This window comes from Pararge aegeria, chromosome 19, assembly GCF_905163445.1.
Source record: "Pararge aegeria chromosome 19, ilParAegt1.1, whole genome shotgun sequence".
NCBI lineage: Eukaryota > Metazoa > Arthropoda > Insecta > Lepidoptera > Nymphalidae > Pararge > Pararge aegeria.
Window position 1 is genome coordinate 8,440,382 of NC_053198.1, and position 18,197 is coordinate 8,458,578.

Consider the following 18,197-nt stretch of genomic DNA (forward strand, 5'->3'; position numbering starts at 1 on the left):
ATCACTTTTAGGATCATTTTCAAGTGGGGAAAACCCCATGGATTTCGTAGAACTTTGTCAGAATCTTACTGACTACTGACTGACACCCACGGTGTTTCTACTCACTGCTTGGGGGCGGAGCTACGGAAACGCTTTCAAACTCAACAGCAGAACCGAAGTAGACCCTGACTCTTGGACACGACGCGACGTGTCCAGTTTCGCCAGTTAGAGGCGTGTCGGAATAACAGCACGCCAGTCAATTCGAGGACAAAGAACATACTGTTGAAGAGTTCGATTCTCTATCTCCAAAGATACCTAATCTTGATGGAACAGATTAAGAATTAAAAATAAGTATTTTCTAAATCTCTTAAGCTCTAATGTAGATATGGCGAAGTTCCGATCTCCGAAGATTAGATTGTTATAAAGTTTAAAAAGGGAGCAACTAGACGGTGATCTGAAAAAATGCGCCATACGAAATATCAGGGAGGGCGAACATAATTTTAGGGTGAGAATGGCATATATCCCCGAGTTGAGGTTGAGTTGTTGAGTACTTATCATATCGATCGTGAGGAAAAAGAATTAGCTGAAACGATACAAAATATCGATCTTAAATTTACATAGGTTACGGTAAATAGGCTTAAAGTAAAGGCACGATATGATAGCTAAATAAAGCATCGAGTGGGCGCGAAGATATAATTAATCTATAAGAAAGACAGAGAGAGATAGGAAAACCAACCTTCATTCCGGCAATCGCAGCGTGCCGCTACTTTATAAGTTGTGATAGGTCGAAAAGAAGTTTGTTTAGATAAGCATTACACGTTTATTTTACTGCCTCGTTGGCGTAGGTAGAGGTTAGCGTGCTACGGATCATTTTCTGTCGGCCCGTAACTAAAACTGTTAGGTATTCTGTCGGTGGAAGCAGTTAGGAAATTGGCGTTTTGCACCCTCTTGAATAATCGCTATTTATGCAACTATTAAGTAATGAGGAACATTTTAACTCGTGAGATATTTATTGATAAGTGCGAGAGATATTTATTGACAAATGCTTCTTAATACCTGTATCGAAACGGCCACCATTTCGTTACTACTGTCAAATTCTTAATTGGGTCATTTCGATACCAATGTGAATAAAGCAGGTTAAGAATTCGGTCGTTATTATTACCCTAACCGCTTCGGAGCACCGTGTTGACTCTAAGCGCTTCTCTTCTATTTTATCGGAAAGACTCCCATATAGCGGAGATCTAAGACAATGTCAGCCAGTGGGACATGAATAATGGGGACAATTGATATTACAGCTTGAATTGGAACCAAAAGAAGAGGTCAGATTCTGCGTTTCACCTGGTGAAGGCGGTATCGTTGGGAACACAAGTCCAGAACAGCAGCACTGCTCGTCCACAACCGTAGCAGCTTCGAGCGGAGCGAGGGACGACGAGGCTCCACGTCGATGGTGCTTAGTTTGCGGCGATGTGGCGTCGGGGTTCCACTATGGTGTTGCGAGCTGTGAGGCGTGCAAGGCGTTTTTTAAAAGGACGATACAGGTATAATTTAGTTATAATTTTAATATACGATATGTTTCTGTTTCCCTAGTCCTCAGTTTACCAAGAAGAGACTGCTGCTAAACGATAAGACCGCTTAATTTCATATTCTGTACCCTTCATCTATTTTCTTAACGGAACAGTAGGTATGAACGATTTAAAAAGTAAATAAGCAAATTTTAAGTACATTGCTTCTATGGTCACATTTGAAACGATAATTTATGTTTGTAGTGACTCTAGATTAAGTATATCTAAAAGATGCTCGGAAGAGACTAATCAGTTGCTTCTTTCCAATATTTTTATTTTGCGTAGTGAGCAGTAGCACTCTCGATTCGGATTTTATTGTTTTTTTTTGTTAAACAAAAATCTTTAAAAGAAATTAAATATAACCTGTGTTACTTCTAAATAAAATAGCTTACTACGTAAAGGAATTACTGAAATCAGTTGGGAAGAGTTTATCAATGACAAAGTAACGTAGTATCGGTATATAGCAGTGTCGGTACTAGCCGTACCTCTATTACTTCAATTTTAATAAATAATAAATAAATAAATATACTACGACAATACACACACCGCCATTTAGCCCCAAAGTAAGCGTAGCTTGTGTTATGGGTACTAAGACGACTGATGAATATTTTTATGAATAATATACATAAATACTTAGAATATACATATAAATACCCAGACACTGACCAACATTCATGCTCATCACACAAACATTTTCCAGTTGTGGGAATCGAACCCACGGCCCTGGGTTCAGAAGGCAGGGTTGCTGCAAACTGCGCCAATCGGCTGTTAAATGTATTATTTGTGCGTAAAAATAAAATAGTTCTTGGACACTGGGTTGCGAACTATCCGTATCTCTTTATCCCCGTAATAAATTTCACTAAAATCAATGTATTGGTAGGTTTAAAAAAAAAATTACAATTATGATTTGGGATTAGTATAGATTCTTCGAAAATATTACAGATTTAAATTTAATATTCTGAACATAATCTATAATTCAATTAAGTTAATTATTAGTTTAAAATAATGTTTATGATTTTTTCACGCCAATCTTGGCTGAATATGTAGATCTCTTAACATCTATGTTGTCTGCACCATGTTAAAGCAAAAAAAAAAAAAATACATAAATAAATAAATATCTGCGTAGTTGGCAATTGCACACTCGATACTAAATTGTTAAATTAGCTTTTTTCTTAAACCAATTTTTTTAAAATAAATTAAATATATTATAATAACTTATGGTATTCTAAATAAAATAGCCCCTCCGTGAAGGAATTACTATAGTAACAATAGCTCATATTATTCAGAAGTAGTGCAAATTTTTAATTTTTTTCCAGGGAAACATAGAATACACGTGCCCGGCGTCAAATGAATGCGAAATCAACAAAAGAAGACGAAAGGCATGCCAAGCGTGCCGTTTTCGCAAATGTCTAAGAACCGGAATGCTGAGGGAGGGCGTGCGATTAGATCGCGTGCGAGGTGGGAGGCAGAAGTACCGACGCGCACCAGATCAACTCACTCCAAACCAACCGCGACCACAACTGGATGATATTAAGGTAATTTTAAATGTAGAATTTAACACAGAATACAATGATAAACTAATACAGGGGAGCTGTCTCATCATAGATTCTTTTTTTTTTTTTTGGCGTGGTGTCAAGAGATTTAAAAATATCATTGTAAAGTCAACATCTCCTGAGGATGCTCCGGTTTCGGAGCGAAACGTGCGTAGAGGGTATATTGTCGAAGATCTGTTTGGTGTGGAGTATAAGGATTGAAGAAATTATAAATTACACCACACAGATTCTCCTGCTTTTCGCGGAGTATAGCTTAATTTTAAGCTTAATTTTGATAATATATCATGGATTTCCGCAAAGTAACGCCTGCTTCTATCCAATACTTCTTTTTATGGTTTAAGATCTTTATTTCTCAAAATAAATACGAAAAATTCGCTTAATAGAGAAAACATTAAACTTACAACTAAAACATGTTGTGAGCGTACACGTATAGAAGGTACAAATAAATCTAAAAACTATAATCTATAAAGCATAATTTAATGCAGCTAAAAAGAAAATGTTCGTACAAGCTGATAGTTCCACAAATATTACCGAGCAAAAACATACGACTAAAACAAAGATCATCGTTTACCTAAGTGTATTATTATTTATTTCATTACATAACTTTAACAAATATCTGCAAATCGGATAACCATTTAGTCAGAAAAATGATGTAGAATAATAATATCTATTTTTCGCTATAAAGAACTTCAATTAATAATCGCATATGTTGCTCGAACCTCATTTTGCAATACTCGGCATCTTAGTCAAAGTCAAATATTTCTTTATTCAAATAGGCACATAGATGGCACTCTTGATGTATATATTACATGTAAAATCTTAATATATATAAATCTCCTGTCACGATGTTTGTCCGCGATGGACTCCTAAACTACTTAACCGATTTCAAATTAAATTGGTACACCGTGAGCAGTCTGGTCCAACTTAAGAGATAGGATAGCTTACCTTTAATTATAGTCGCAATTTTTTTTTATTGCAAATTATTTGTCTATAATTAATTGACAGCCACATGTAATATATATATATATATATATATACTATACTCACTGAAGGCTTAGCGATACAGAATACTTTAAAAACAAAATCAAACGCAGACGAAGTCGCGGGCAACAGCTAGTATTATATAGAAATGAGTGGATGGCGATAAATTAATTCGTCAACTTAAAACTAAAGCTACGAGGGTTCCATATGCGCCCTGGTCTAAGAAGAAGCCCACAACAAACTTAGCCGGTTGTTTTTTTTGTTATCACCATCACACATTGTCATTTAAAACGGTCTGCGAAAGGTGCAAGGTTTGAGTATACGCTATTATAGCATGATTCCTAAAGTAATTTTGGACCTACCAATGCATAAGTTTAAAGAATGTGTTAAAACACATTTATTACAGCGAGGTTACTATACAATTGATGAAATTCTTAGTGACAAGGTTGCTTGGAAGCATCCGGCTCCGCTTTCATCTCTCACAAGATAGAAAAATGAATTTTAAAATGTAAAATGTAAATTGTTGATATAGAAAAGAGCAACTGCTGAGTTTCTTGCCGGCTTCTTCTCGGTAGAATCTGCCTTCCGAACCGGTGGTAGAGTCACTACACATAGAAAGACTTGACGTTTCAAAAGTGCTTAAATTAGGCCTACTTGAAATAAATGAATTTTGAATTTTGAATATTAAAGAAGCAATCTGGTTAGAGCAATAATTTACACCCAATCATTGTTTTCGTTGACTTAGTCCTTAACCCAACTGTATGAAATTAAAATGACGTGTACTGACGATTGCGTGTTTGGTCCCTGTAGGAAGGCAAGAGAAAGTTTAGCTACATACACTTTTTAGAAGAATAGAAACTAAAACCTGTTTTTTTTTTCTTAGTCAGTAGTCAAACGTTTTTGTTACGTAAAGTTATGACATAACAGTATCGCGAGCCGCTTTAAATAATGAAAAGCCTTATTACTTGAACATAAGGTATATAAAACCAAATTATTATCTCAAATTGGATGATAGTTTTCGAGAATAGTGAATAAAAACTCGTTTGCTTTTTTATACCTTACATGCTTAAGTTCTGAGGTTTAACACGCTTATTTTAGATCAGAGACACTGTTAACTTACTTAGTTAACTAACTAAGGCAAGGGGTTTTTGTAGTGTTGAGTCATATAGGTACACTTGGTTCTTCGCGGCTTCTTCTGCGCACAACATCGTATAAGGTTCTCATACACATGGCTTTGATCTTATAGTCTACACAATAAATAAATAAATAAATATACTACGACAATACACACATCGCCATCTTGTCCCAAAATTAGCGTAGCTTGTGTTATGGGTACTAAGATAACTTATGAATATTTTTTATGAATAATATACATAAATACTTATAATATATAGATAAACACCCAGACACTGAAAAACATTAATGTTCATTACACAACTATTGTCCAGTTGTGGGAATCGCACCCACGGCCTTGGACTCAGAAAGCAGGGTCGCTGCCCACTGCGCCAGTCGGCCGTCCTAATACGAAAACAAAAAACAATCAACCCTGACCTACCGCGTCGCATAGCCCGCCAGCGCTATTAGTTTGTTTGATCGGCTCCTAATGTAGGTATTAGACGATCAAACTTATAAAAGATCATTCAAATCTGATTGCTAGGTCAAAAGAAAAGCGTGTTTAAATAAACTCTAGCTTTATTAAAGTTTTCATAAGGATAAAGGTTCCCGTATTCCTTTTCTTTTTTTTTTTTATAATTATTTATGATAGACTTCAGCTTCTGCAAATAACGCTTTCATAAAAACACCTGCTTTTTTTTACGCATTTCCCTGATTTTGTGACGCAACAAAATACAGAAGATAGTAGCCAAATTTTGCAATTTTGAACCTTATGAATGAAGCCATAAAAATGTTTCGGTTAGTCAATAGGTAGCATAGATATATTTATATAAATGCACTTCAAGGTTTCATTTCGATCTCATTGTGCTAGGTTATGTACTGGACTAAAAACTTATTCTGGCAGACAGGAAGTAGGTACGCATATAATAATAGCTACGTATATTTTAGAAGTCAAGGTCTGTTTAATAAATTAGGAACGTCGTACACACGTAACTTTTAATGGTTATCTTACCGATTTAGTTTCATTTATTGCTAGCAGCTTTGCGTGACATGTACCGCGAATAAAATTTTCAATAGGTAATATTTAGGCGGCCGATTTGCGCAGTTTTGCGACCCTGCTTTCTGAGTCCAATGCCGTGGGTTCGATTCCTACTACTGGAAAATGTGTCTTGTCTGTCTGTCATATGCATTTATGTATATTTTTCATAAATATATTCATCTGTCATCTTAGTAACCATAACACAAGCCACGCTCACTTTTGGGCTAGATGGCGATGTGTGGAATATCGTAGTATATTCATTTATTAATAAAAAAACGTATAAAGTATTGAGAAAGATTGAAGAAATTTCAATTGCACTGTACAGATAGCCCACCAATCCGCATTGGAGCAGCGTGGTGGGTGTATGCTCTAAAACTGTCTCTTAAATGTGAAACGAGGCCTGTGCCCTGCAGTGGGAAGTTAATAGGCTGCGAATGATGATGATGATGGAGGCATAGGCAAAGGGATTCAATCAAGTCTAGATTTAATTTAACAACGTTAAATCTAGACTTGATTGAATCCCTTAAATCCAATGTAAACGCTTAATTATAGTATTATATTATTGTACGCCACTGTAATAGCCACCACTTTAATAGCTTATACTTCGAAAACTTATCAGAAACACTATGAGCTTTTACCCTATTCTATTTTTGATTCCAGGGTCCGAACGTATGTGATATCTTTATATATATAGATATATTTCTTGTGTGCGTGTGTATGTCACTGAACTCCTCCTAAACGGCTGGACCGATTCGAATGAATTTTTTGGTATGCGTTTGGGTGGCACCCTAGATGGTTTAGATTTACAAATCAGCCCGACAGATGGCGCTGGGGTCCGCTAGTCTTATATATATATTTCTTGTGTGCGTGTGTATGTCACTGAACTCCTCCTAAACGTCTGGATCGATTTGAATGAATTTTTTGGTATGCGTTTGGGTGGCACCCTGGATGGTTTTGATTCACTAATCAGCCCGACAGATGGCGCTGGGGTCCACTAGTATATTTATATATTAAATGACCCTTTCAGTACCTTATATGAAATATTGAAACAATTAATATTGTATTGCAGGTTTTAGAAGCTTTATCATCATACGAGCCTGAGTTACTCACATGCGGGGCTCCCCCAACCGGTTTGACCGATCCGAGGGCCAGGACCCTCGCGTTACTTGCTGACCTGTATGACAGGGAGCTTGTCGGCGTGATCGGATGGGCCAAGCAGATCCCTGGCTTCACAGATTTGCCACTAAACGATCAGGTAATTGGGATGTGAAATTCTCAAGCTTAGTTAGTGCAATGGTGTGATTTTTTTTTTTAAATTCAAATTTCTTTTATTTCATGAATTGCCAAAAACCACAACTTATCTTGGCCAACATAGTCCTATGTATCGAATGCAATTTCTTGCAAATTGCTTTCGTGATAGTATAGATATCTTCAGCGATAACATACCTAGTATTAAGCTTAAGTTAAGAAAAGGGTTAGGGTTTAGGTAATTTTATTTCCACAATATTTTGTTTTACTTTTCTTAGTAATTTATATATATTTTTTTTTGTTATATTATCTAAATTAGTTTTTCTAGCTGTTTGCAGCAGCCTTATGTACCCGCATCGAGAAGGCACAATTGTATACACATGCCAAATGTCCTATAGTTTAGAGTAAGCAGTTGACCGTCAGTTTTACGAACTAAATAAAAAAAAAAAAAAAAAGGGTCCTGGAACAACAAGTATGTCTGTGCCTCTGATTCTTAAAAAGCCGGCAAGAAACTCAGCAGTTGTTCTTTTTCATCATTTTACAATTTAACAATCATTTTTCTATCTTGTGTGAGCTGAAAGCGGAGCGGCTTGCTTCCAGGCAACCTTGTCGATAAGAAATTCAACAATAGTATAGTAACCTCGATGTATTAAATGTGTTCTTCATTTTTTTTCTGCATTTTTTTTTATTTTTCATATTGTTTTAGTAAAAATATAGGATAAAATATACTAAGTCGAGTAGTAGTTACAAAAATATATAGTTGTATGCCACTAGGGTCCGTTTTAACCAGTGTGGTAAAAAAAACGCTTGTAATAATAATAATAATCATTTATTCAAGCTTGAGAATTTTTGGGTTAAATTTCTATTCCAAAATTTCATTAAACATTGAATTTCATCAAAAATGATTTACAATTTTTAGTTGTCAGAAGCTTATGTAAACCTCTGGTCTCATCGTCTTAAAAAATCGTAAAGTATCTATGACCACCACGCTGTTTATGAAAATTAAGCTTAATTTGCTATACTCCGCGAACACCGGAGAATCTGTATGGTGTAATTTATAATTTCTTCAATCCTTATACTCCACACCAAACAATGAATAATTGTTAAGTCACGGCAACACACATCGTAAAGTCAAAATCTCCTGAGGATGCTTCGGTTTCTGAAAAAAACGTGCGTAGAGGGTACATTGCCGAGGATCTGTTTGGTGTGGAGTATACGGATTGAAGAAATTATAAATTACACCATACAGATTCTCCTGCTGTTCGCGGCAATATTGATGCTGTATAGCAAGTTAAGCTTAATTTTCATAATATATTATGGATTTCCGCGAAGTAACGCCTGCTTCTATCAAATACGACACTGTTTGACAAGTGAAGCCACACGTTTCCCCAAATGTCAAACGCATACGATTTTCTTACAAAACCGCACTTCTGATTGTCTGCAGATGCGGTTGTTACAAAGTACGTGGGCTGAGATGCTGAGTCTGATGGTTGCGTATCGCTCTATGTCAGCGGGTGGAGCCCTACGGTTGCGGTTCGCCGCAGACCTCGCGCTCGACGAGCAAGAGGCAAGGGACCTTGGGGCACACGATCTATACCTTCAGGTAGGTCTTTTTTCTTCTCACGTCTGTTTTATAGGAAATAATAGTCCAAACATGTTTTAACTTCAGGCAGGTCTTTTCTCTTCTCAGTCTGTTTTATAGGAAACGATAGTCCAAACATGTTTTAACGAGTACTAAAGTTATCAAGCCAAGTCTCCAGTAATGAAAGTCCAATTAAGTCTTATTAATTCGGAAAAGAAGAAAGAAAAAATCTAACTTCTTTCTTCGTTTGGTAGATAGAATAAAAGCAAAAAGCTACTGTGGTGGAGTGCTTTCGTTACGCACCAGATCGTCAAAAGTGAGGAAACGCTGCATTTTTTTATTGCCTTACAGTGCGAGGTCTTAGTTAGTTCTCACGCACTATAAAAATAAAAACTTCGCAGAAAAAAAAATTTACGAGAAATTTATAATCCCATTTGTTTTCCCCACTACAAGTTTGACCTTGACTGCAATCTCAGCACGCATCGGCGTCTAGCATCGGCAGGATACAAATTTATCTTCTACCACAACTTTATCAACTCTCAGAGCACTGGCGCACAAGTGGATATATATCAAAATAATATATGTGTGTTACAGTGGCGTGCCTAGGGTTTTGAATTTGAGCAAGCCCTAAAGGACAAATTTAACTCGTCATGATCTCTAAGTCACCATTCTTGTTGTGCTAAATAATAATAATAATAATAATAATAATCATTTTATTCAGGCTAAAAAGGATGGATACAATAATTACATGAATGCCCTAACCTCTGCGGAAGGAAAACCTGTGCTACAGAGGCTAGGTCAATAAATGACAAACAATATCAACAAATCTTTGAAAAATACTACGATTAAGGTCAGCACGCGAATTATGATAAAGAAGTTTCTATGCAATGTTTGCCAAAATTAAAAAGAAATCCCAAGTGTTTCTTTGCTCTCTTTAATTCTTATGATGCCTGGTAATTTATGTCGTAACCAGCCGAGTTCCAACCATTCTCTTCATTAGAAAAAAAATATGCAAAGACAACAAACAATTTTTACATAAAAAAAATTTACCTGTTGTTCGCCAATTATTTTTTGATTTCGCCACAGAAACAATTTGCACACAATTTGAGCTCATATTTAACAATATTTACAATAATTTGTAAGAAAACAAACCAGTAAAATTCACTATTCAACTCAAAAAAAACAATAATAAACTCCTAACTAGTTACTAATCAATAATAATGAATCTGTCAAGTGTCAACTAGTTGTAACGCAAATAATAACACGCGTGAAGTTGTTTCAATTCGCTCGCTGGTCATCTTCACTAACTTCAACTCGCAATCTGGCATTTGATCTCCATACTAAATTATTAAATAATCTAGATTGTCTCTGCTAAATACATTGAAATTTCTATGAGCGAGAGCAGTAAAAAAAAGCCCCATATAAGCAAATGAGTGTGAGCGAGACAAAGCGGGACCTCCGATCGCGTACGAAGACACGCGAAGAGCGCGATAGTGATAGTTCGGCGCGGCGCCGCGCCGTTCGGCTGGTTACTACCACAGAGTCTACCTGCTAGAGTAACGTAGTGCTTGCAGTAAAGTAGACAAAGAGTATATACATTATTGAGCAAAAGTTAAAACATTGTATTTATATCCTCATTGCTATCAAGTTTTAATTATTTTGTTAATTTCAATTCGGAATAGTCGAGAAAAATTTAAAAGAGATATTTATTGTAACGCAAGCCCGGCTTTTCTGCTTGTATGGGAGTACCGCCACTGGTGTGTTATAATAAACGGGGGGGTAAACTTCTCCTTTTCCACGTTCCCGTGCTTTAGCAGGTGGACACGATAATTATATTCCTTGTCAGGGGATATAATCGTTCTACTGATTTTACTGGTGACTGGTTTTTATTTTTTTTCCATCTATTCCTTAATATACCTTGTCATAATATATATTAGTTTATTATTTTTATATTTATTTTATATATATATTTTATATAATTTTTTATTTGTGTATATTTTGTTAATGTTTTTTTGTATGTAGTTATTTAAATGTAGGTATATAATAATTTTACACCAACTATTTGTTCTCTTGTTGTCCTAATCCTAAGGTACGTTCTATCTACGTTCCGCAACATGTCGCATAATATATATTAGTTTATTATTTTTATATTTATTTTATACATATATTTTATATATTTTTTTATTTGTGTATATTTTGTTTATGTTTTTTTGTATGTAGTTATTTAAATGTAGGTTTATAATAATTTTACACCACCTTTTTGTTCTCTTGTTGTCCTAATCCTAAGGTAGCCTGGCAGAGATCGCTTTTAAGCGATAAGGATACAATAAATTATTGTTAACTAAAATATCTAGAAGATCTGTTTGGTGTGGAGTATAAGTATTGAAGAAATTATGAATTACACCATACAGATTCTCCTGCTTTTCGCGGACTATAGCAAATTAAGCTTAATTTTCATAATATATCATGGATTTCCGCAAAGTAACGCCTGCTTCTATCTAATATTTAAAAATATTTATGCGGCATTCATTACCACGATCTCATATTGCGATATTTCTATAAGCAATAGATAGTGTAGCCGGTGAAATGTTCCGCGACTCGAGTTTTGGAACATTCCACGTTTTTGTTGAACGTTCTATCTACGTTCCGCAACATGTCGCTCTATTTGTCTCCTATACTGTATCCACTCATTAGGGGTTAAGGTATGTTATCGTTCACAAATTAAAATCAAACAAATGAAATAAATAAATAAAATACTTAAAATAAATAAATTAAATAAATGTCTTTAGTATCAATCATCAATTTAATACTTGTGTCTCATCATCATATCAACCCATCTCCGGCCCACTTCACGGCACTTTCACAATGAGAAGGTTTTAGGCCGTTGTCCAGCACGCTCGTCCAGTGCGGATTGGTTGACTTCACACGCCTTTGAGAACACTATGTAAAACTCTCATATCATTCTATGCAGTGGCGTGCACTTCATACATGCACAAAAGCACTGCCTACCATAAAATTTACATGTAACTGGTATAAGAGGAGGATTTTTGTCGTTTAATGCAATTTTCTTGTTGTATGCAAACCTTGGTAAGAAACCAAGTGCACGCCACTGATGGTATGAAGGTTTCCTTCACCATTGAATCAAGTGATATTTTAATTCCTTAAAACGCACATAACTTAGAAAAGTTAGAGGTGCGTTTTGGGATTCGAAATCGGCCCCTCGAAAGTGTAGCCGAAAACTCCAACCACTGGGCTATCAGAGCTTAACTTGTGTCTAGGGTAATATTATTTTGTATTTTTAAGAACATTTTACATTCCAGGTGACCGGCGTAGCGCGACGACTGGAGCGTGCGACTGCGCATCGCGAGGAATGCTATTTATTAAAGGCATTGGCGCTCGCAAACTCCGAAGCACGTATCGACGAGCACGCCGCGCTCAAACGTTTCCGTGACGCTATACTTGCGGCGCTCAATGACGCAGTCTCCGCGCTAAGGTAAACAAAATATCCGTATTGCACGTTCTTCAAGCGCCGACACCTTTACTATGTTTGGCTTGACTATGATTAAGGCCATCTTTGTTTGTATGGCAGTCGCTCAGACCAGAGATAATCTTTTACTGAGGAGTAAAGATGAATGCTTATTTCTGGCCACGGTTTCGTATATGTTGAATACTATAAAAAGACTAAAAAAGTTATAGCTAAAATAGTATTCGTTTTTACAATCCAATCGATTAACATTAAATTATCAAAATTAAGCTTAATTTGCTATACTCCGCGAAAAGCAACAATTATTCATTGTAATGTCAACATCTCCTGAGGATGCTCCGGTTTCGTAGCGAAACGTGCGTAGAGGGTATATTGCCGAAGATCTGTTTGGTGTGGAGTATAAGGATTGAAGAAATTATAAATTACACCACACAGATTCTCCTGATTTTTGCGGAGTATAGCAAATTAAGCTTAATTTTGATAATATATCATGGATTTCCGCAAAGTAACGCCTGCTTCTATCCAATTAAATGTTCAAATAAATAGTACTCATTGACATCCTAATTTAATGATTAATATTGCTTTCTATAGAAGAATAACGTTACAATCTTAAAATGTGTACAAAATATGTTAATATACTAAGACAATTGTGTTGATACGATCGATTTATTTGATTACAAAACCGATTTTCGATAGTCTGTGTTCGTTCGTTATGTGTTACATGCACTAAGTGTGCGGTACCCATTAATGAAATACGACATTATCTGTATTATAGTTAACCGGAAAAAAATACAAAACGTGACAAGCACCTGCCAAATTAAAAAAATATCCTAAATTTGTCAAAACATAAGGAAGGTTCGATTAATTATTTTATGAAATTTAAATTTACCATTTATTTTAGTTATTATGTCAATAAAAAGATAAGATTATGAAAGCAGATTTTTATATACTTCTCTGGCTTATTTATTACACCTATCTACAATACCGTAATCCTAAGATTATCTATAAACAATCCGAAGCTGGAATAAAGAGCCGGCAATAAATTCTCTATTTTTTATGACATCTTGGCCAAACACTTGTTGAGTAGACATTATTTTTTTCATTTTAAATTCCTAAGTTAGGTCAGCTTGCCATGGTTCTATGTTTCATTGTTGTGTAAAGGATAAAGTTATCATGTTCTTTGTTGTTTCAGGCCCTATGCCAACGCGAACGGGGCCATGCAACAACTCTTACTAGTGTTGCCGGCGCTTCGGCTCGCAGACGTCGCCGTGCGCCGCTTTTGGGCCTCCGTACATCGCGACCGTCGCGCGCCTATGAACAAACTATTCGTCGAGATGCTAGAAGCATGTCTGCGGTAGGTTCCCATCCCAATCCATTCCCTTAGCTTCTTCGGTGCCACGCGTCCTTAGACATGTGTAGATACCCTCATAATCAGTTGTTCCGACATTAACAGGCTTGGAAACCGCCTTGGATTTCCCGAACGGACTGATTTACGGTTGTTAGACTGGTTGCGGCAAAGTTCGCCCGGATGGAAAAAGAAAAGTTATACTTTTGTTAAATTTTAAGCTTGTTTCGACGTTAATGATATTTGCGATGGACTTCAGATTTCAATGCTATAAAAGCAGCGATCAACTATACGTATATCAAAAATTAAAAAGTCTCTACCCGCATAAACTATTAACTGTTGATAATTTACATTTACACATCATAAAACGCACTGTATTGCTTAGGTAATACGACTCAATTTTGTAAAAACATACCATGCATCGCAAAGTGATGCTCTTACCGTTTTCGACGCGTCGATGTCGTATCCTAGTATAAGTTGATATAGCGACTGCGAGTATGATGTAATGATGATGTGGATCTCTTCGCCTTAGTTTACTGTGTAGCATTTCTATATTTACTCTTTATATTTTCACAATTGACACGTTTCGCCTCAGTCGTTGTGTAGCGCGCGGACGCGACCACGGATCACTGATCACAATAACATATCACAGTGGATCACATAAATGGATTTGGTTGCCATATAGAAGCGGATTCTGCATTTAGCGGTACGGAAGTGGTGTTATATATATGTAGAGTGTATATATATTTATGTGTCGACAGACACGAGTCTGTTTTATGGCTGTGAAGTGGTGGATCTTGGAATTGAGAATTCTATTTCTTTGAGGGTTACATTTTGAAGTCGCGTCCCCGCGTCTAGTGTACAAAATGGATGGATCTAGTACAAAACTTGTTACTATTTTTGTATAATATTAAAATTATATCTAGTTTTTACGGTACGGTGAGGTTTCGAGATTAAAATATGGTCGAGGAAAAAATCCGATATGTTGTGTTATCTGGCTTATATTTGGCGTATAACATAGGGGATATTCAAAAGATTTTCGGAATCATCCCGTTCATACTATTTTGGGAACTTATTTTTTTTTTTTATTTGAGCTAATCAAAAAATAATATTTGATTAAAACATTCTTTACATTTATTTCTTGATAATAAAGATAACAAACGTTTATATTTTCTGGAACATATGCATGATAATTAGCATACTTTGAGGTAATAAGTATTTTCACCATAATATTACTTACTATCTCAAAGCTCTGTAAAAATTAGTTTTTTGGTTTTTTAGTTGATTGGAAAATCATTTTGTTCCTATTTAGATGACGTCTTGTACAGTTAGATTTTCGTTTATTGAAATGTGACTATGTAAAAAGAAACATCAAGCATTCACACGTGCTTTTATCACTGTTACGTGTAACTGTAGTTTAAGTGCTAAACTATTAGTAATGTACTAAGACGTAGAGGCATTGTTTCCCCGACTGTAAATAACTTGTAAATGTCATCCACGGCAGCCGTATTCGGCTTTCTATTTGTTTTATCGTTTTATTCTGTACGTAGTACTTTTACACTTTTTCACTGTTGTCGGTGTTTTCAGTTTAAATATAGGATCGAACAATCGGCTTTTAAATAATATGTCAAAGTACCTATTATGAAGCCATCCGGTTCGATGGACCAAAAAATAAAGTCTATGTTTGAAACTCGAAAAAAATATTCAATCTCAGACTAAAGTAGCGGGATGGCTTCTTGACAGGTATGCTACTGTCCATATAATATGCATAAGGGTTATATCAATCTTTATTCACACATATTTCTATAACAAAGCAATCTATTTTTAGAGCTGTTCCACTAATAATAAATTATATATATTTTTTCCACAACAACCAGATCAAATATTTTTTAAATTGTTGTAAAAATATACTGTTAATCATAGTCAACACATAAAACATATGTACATAAAAGTGTTATGTATTTAATAGCTTAAAAAGTGGAACAGTATTATTAATATTAAATACCTCAATAACCTGTTACCATTCACATTCACCTAGGTTTGCTGTAAAAGAAAAGAGTGTTTTGTCTTAAATAGTCATAATTTTGAGGTAATTAAGTATGTGTTTTTTTATATTTTATTAAATTTGATTTGTTTTTAACTTATCAAGTGCATTATAAATTTATACAAATACAATAGTCTCGAAGCAATCAGTTAAATGTTTAATTTATCAAGGCGTTGCCAACAAAGTTTTTGGAACAAATATTTAGACATAAACATTATTTTCACAGCAAACGCCTATAAGAATGCTAAATAAACTTTATTACATAAGTAAAAACTTATTGCGATCGGTAAAGTATCTTTTGATGATCTGAAAGAAAAATGGATTTTAAGTATAGTGTATATAATTGTTATAAATTTTGAATATATCAATCTACAGAAAGAATATTATGTACCTAAATTATTATGCAATCATGTATAGTTTTGAAAACATTTGTCAATTTGTATTGGGAAAGAAATAAATCACAAGATTTTACTGATCGTAAATAAAATCAATATTTTATACATTAGAGAATCCGTCAAAATATGTAAAAGATTACTGCTATATTAAAATAGAACACTTCATAAATTACTTTTAACAGTAGAATTCTATATAGGCTTAACATAATGTTTAAGTAACAGACATTTTTTCTTTTAATTGAATGCAATTTTGAAATAAAACAAAGCATACTTTACAGACTCTTTGTAATTACTACAAAGTAAAATTTGACGGATCTCATAATGAAACTACAAATATCTATCGTTAAAAACGATATATGATAATTTTAATTTCCAGTGAATTATTTAAAGCTTACTGCTGTAGTTATTCTTATGTTAAGAATATTCGAGTTATTTATAGTTTGTAAATGAGTCGATGTTTTAGCGCTGGACCCTTGCGGTGCGTCTCATTTCAGCGGAGCATAGAGACAAAGAGGATGTGTAAGAATATTTCAGTCAGATTCAAGGTGTTTTTTTTGGGATACTACACAAAGGGCGTTTTATTATCTATAAAAACGACAAAAAAATCATGTCTGTTGTATGAAAGCCCCCTTAAAAAAATATTCATTTTATTCTGTTTTTAGTATTCGTTTTTATTGCGGCAACAGAAATACTCACTATCAGGGTTCAGGAGATACAGCTTGGTGACAGACAGACTGGACAGTGGAGTCTTAACTCTTAGTAACCATTCAGTCGGGACAGTTATAGCCTTTTAGTATGGAAAACGGTTAAATAAGAAAAAAAACACTTAAAAAGACCTACTCATATAGAAACACCCTCTTTTAGGTACACTGAGAAGTAATTTGACTAGTATATTCTTTTGCGCATCTTTAAGAAGCTTCCGATTAATTGAGAACGCGCCTTTATTTGCAGTGATATTAACCTTGTTTTGTCGTTCAATTTGACGGTTCAGTTTGAGGTGTCAAATTTGACATAACTTAATGCGAGTTCAATGTCATATCGAATACGGGCCCTAGTGCGATAATGTACAAAAATGTGAGTTGTGCCAGTTTGTTATGATATCGCTGTTGCAGCGCTGGTGTGATAGATGTACAAAATGTGAGATGTGCCAGATTAGTTGTTAAGTTTAATTTTTTATTTGATGATCGATCGATTATTACTATCGAAAATACAACATTTTATAATGTTAAATCATCTGAATAGTTGTAAAGATACAAATATGTATTATAGTATCATATTCGATCTACGTTTTTTAATCACTTTTTTTAATGTTTAGGCTAAATCTGACATAAGTTTATGTTTCAGATATACCTTTTTATGTCTTACTTAACAATAACTTTAATTTTCTGGTATATAACAATCACGAGTCACTTAGCTGTGAAAGTTCGAAGTTTTTTTTGATAATCGATGTACACTGATATATGTCATTCACAGTTACATGTACCTATCTTGTTTTCATTTTTGTATTCTGTAACGTAATGTACGTGTTTTCGTCCATCATTTTGTTTCATGTTACTAACAAAATGGCGGCATCTAAAGGTTGTGCTTGATAGTAATAACGGGACGATATTTTTCGTAGAGAAACTAGAGCTGTCTCTTATTTGTATTGAATGAGTTGTATGTTTATTCGTTTACAATGTTATTATTAATATGAAACTGGTCTCGGAGATAATGTGAAATAAATTACAAAATAACTGAAATGTATTTGTTTTATTCATGGAACAATTTGGTTAGTTACAGAATTCGTTCCCTAAATTGAGAGTGTTTTTACCATCGTTGAGCCGAGGACGGATCTGTTACATTAAGTGGACGATATGCCCTTTCAGCTAAAGC

At 34.8% G+C, this 18,197-nt stretch overlaps 1 protein-coding gene across 1 annotated transcript in view; it reads left to right on the forward strand.

The window, feature by feature from the left end:
* LOC120631935 (steroid hormone receptor ERR1) overlaps positions 1–18,064 on the forward strand; it is a 50,280-nt gene extending 32,216 nt beyond the window's left edge. Inside the window, exons 6-11 of the mRNA XM_039901639.1 lie at positions 1,275–1,517; positions 2,858–3,076; positions 7,297–7,482; positions 8,920–9,078; positions 12,378–12,550; positions 13,734–18,064. Coding sequence (XP_039757573.1) covers positions 1,275–1,517; positions 2,858–3,076; positions 7,297–7,482; positions 8,920–9,078; positions 12,378–12,550; positions 13,734–13,899 — 1,146 coding nt within the window. The 3' untranslated portion in view covers positions 13,900–18,064. The remainder of the gene's footprint in view (positions 1–1,274; positions 1,518–2,857; positions 3,077–7,296; positions 7,483–8,919; positions 9,079–12,377; positions 12,551–13,733) is intronic.
* The last annotated feature ends 133 nt before the right edge of the window (positions 18,065–18,197 follow it).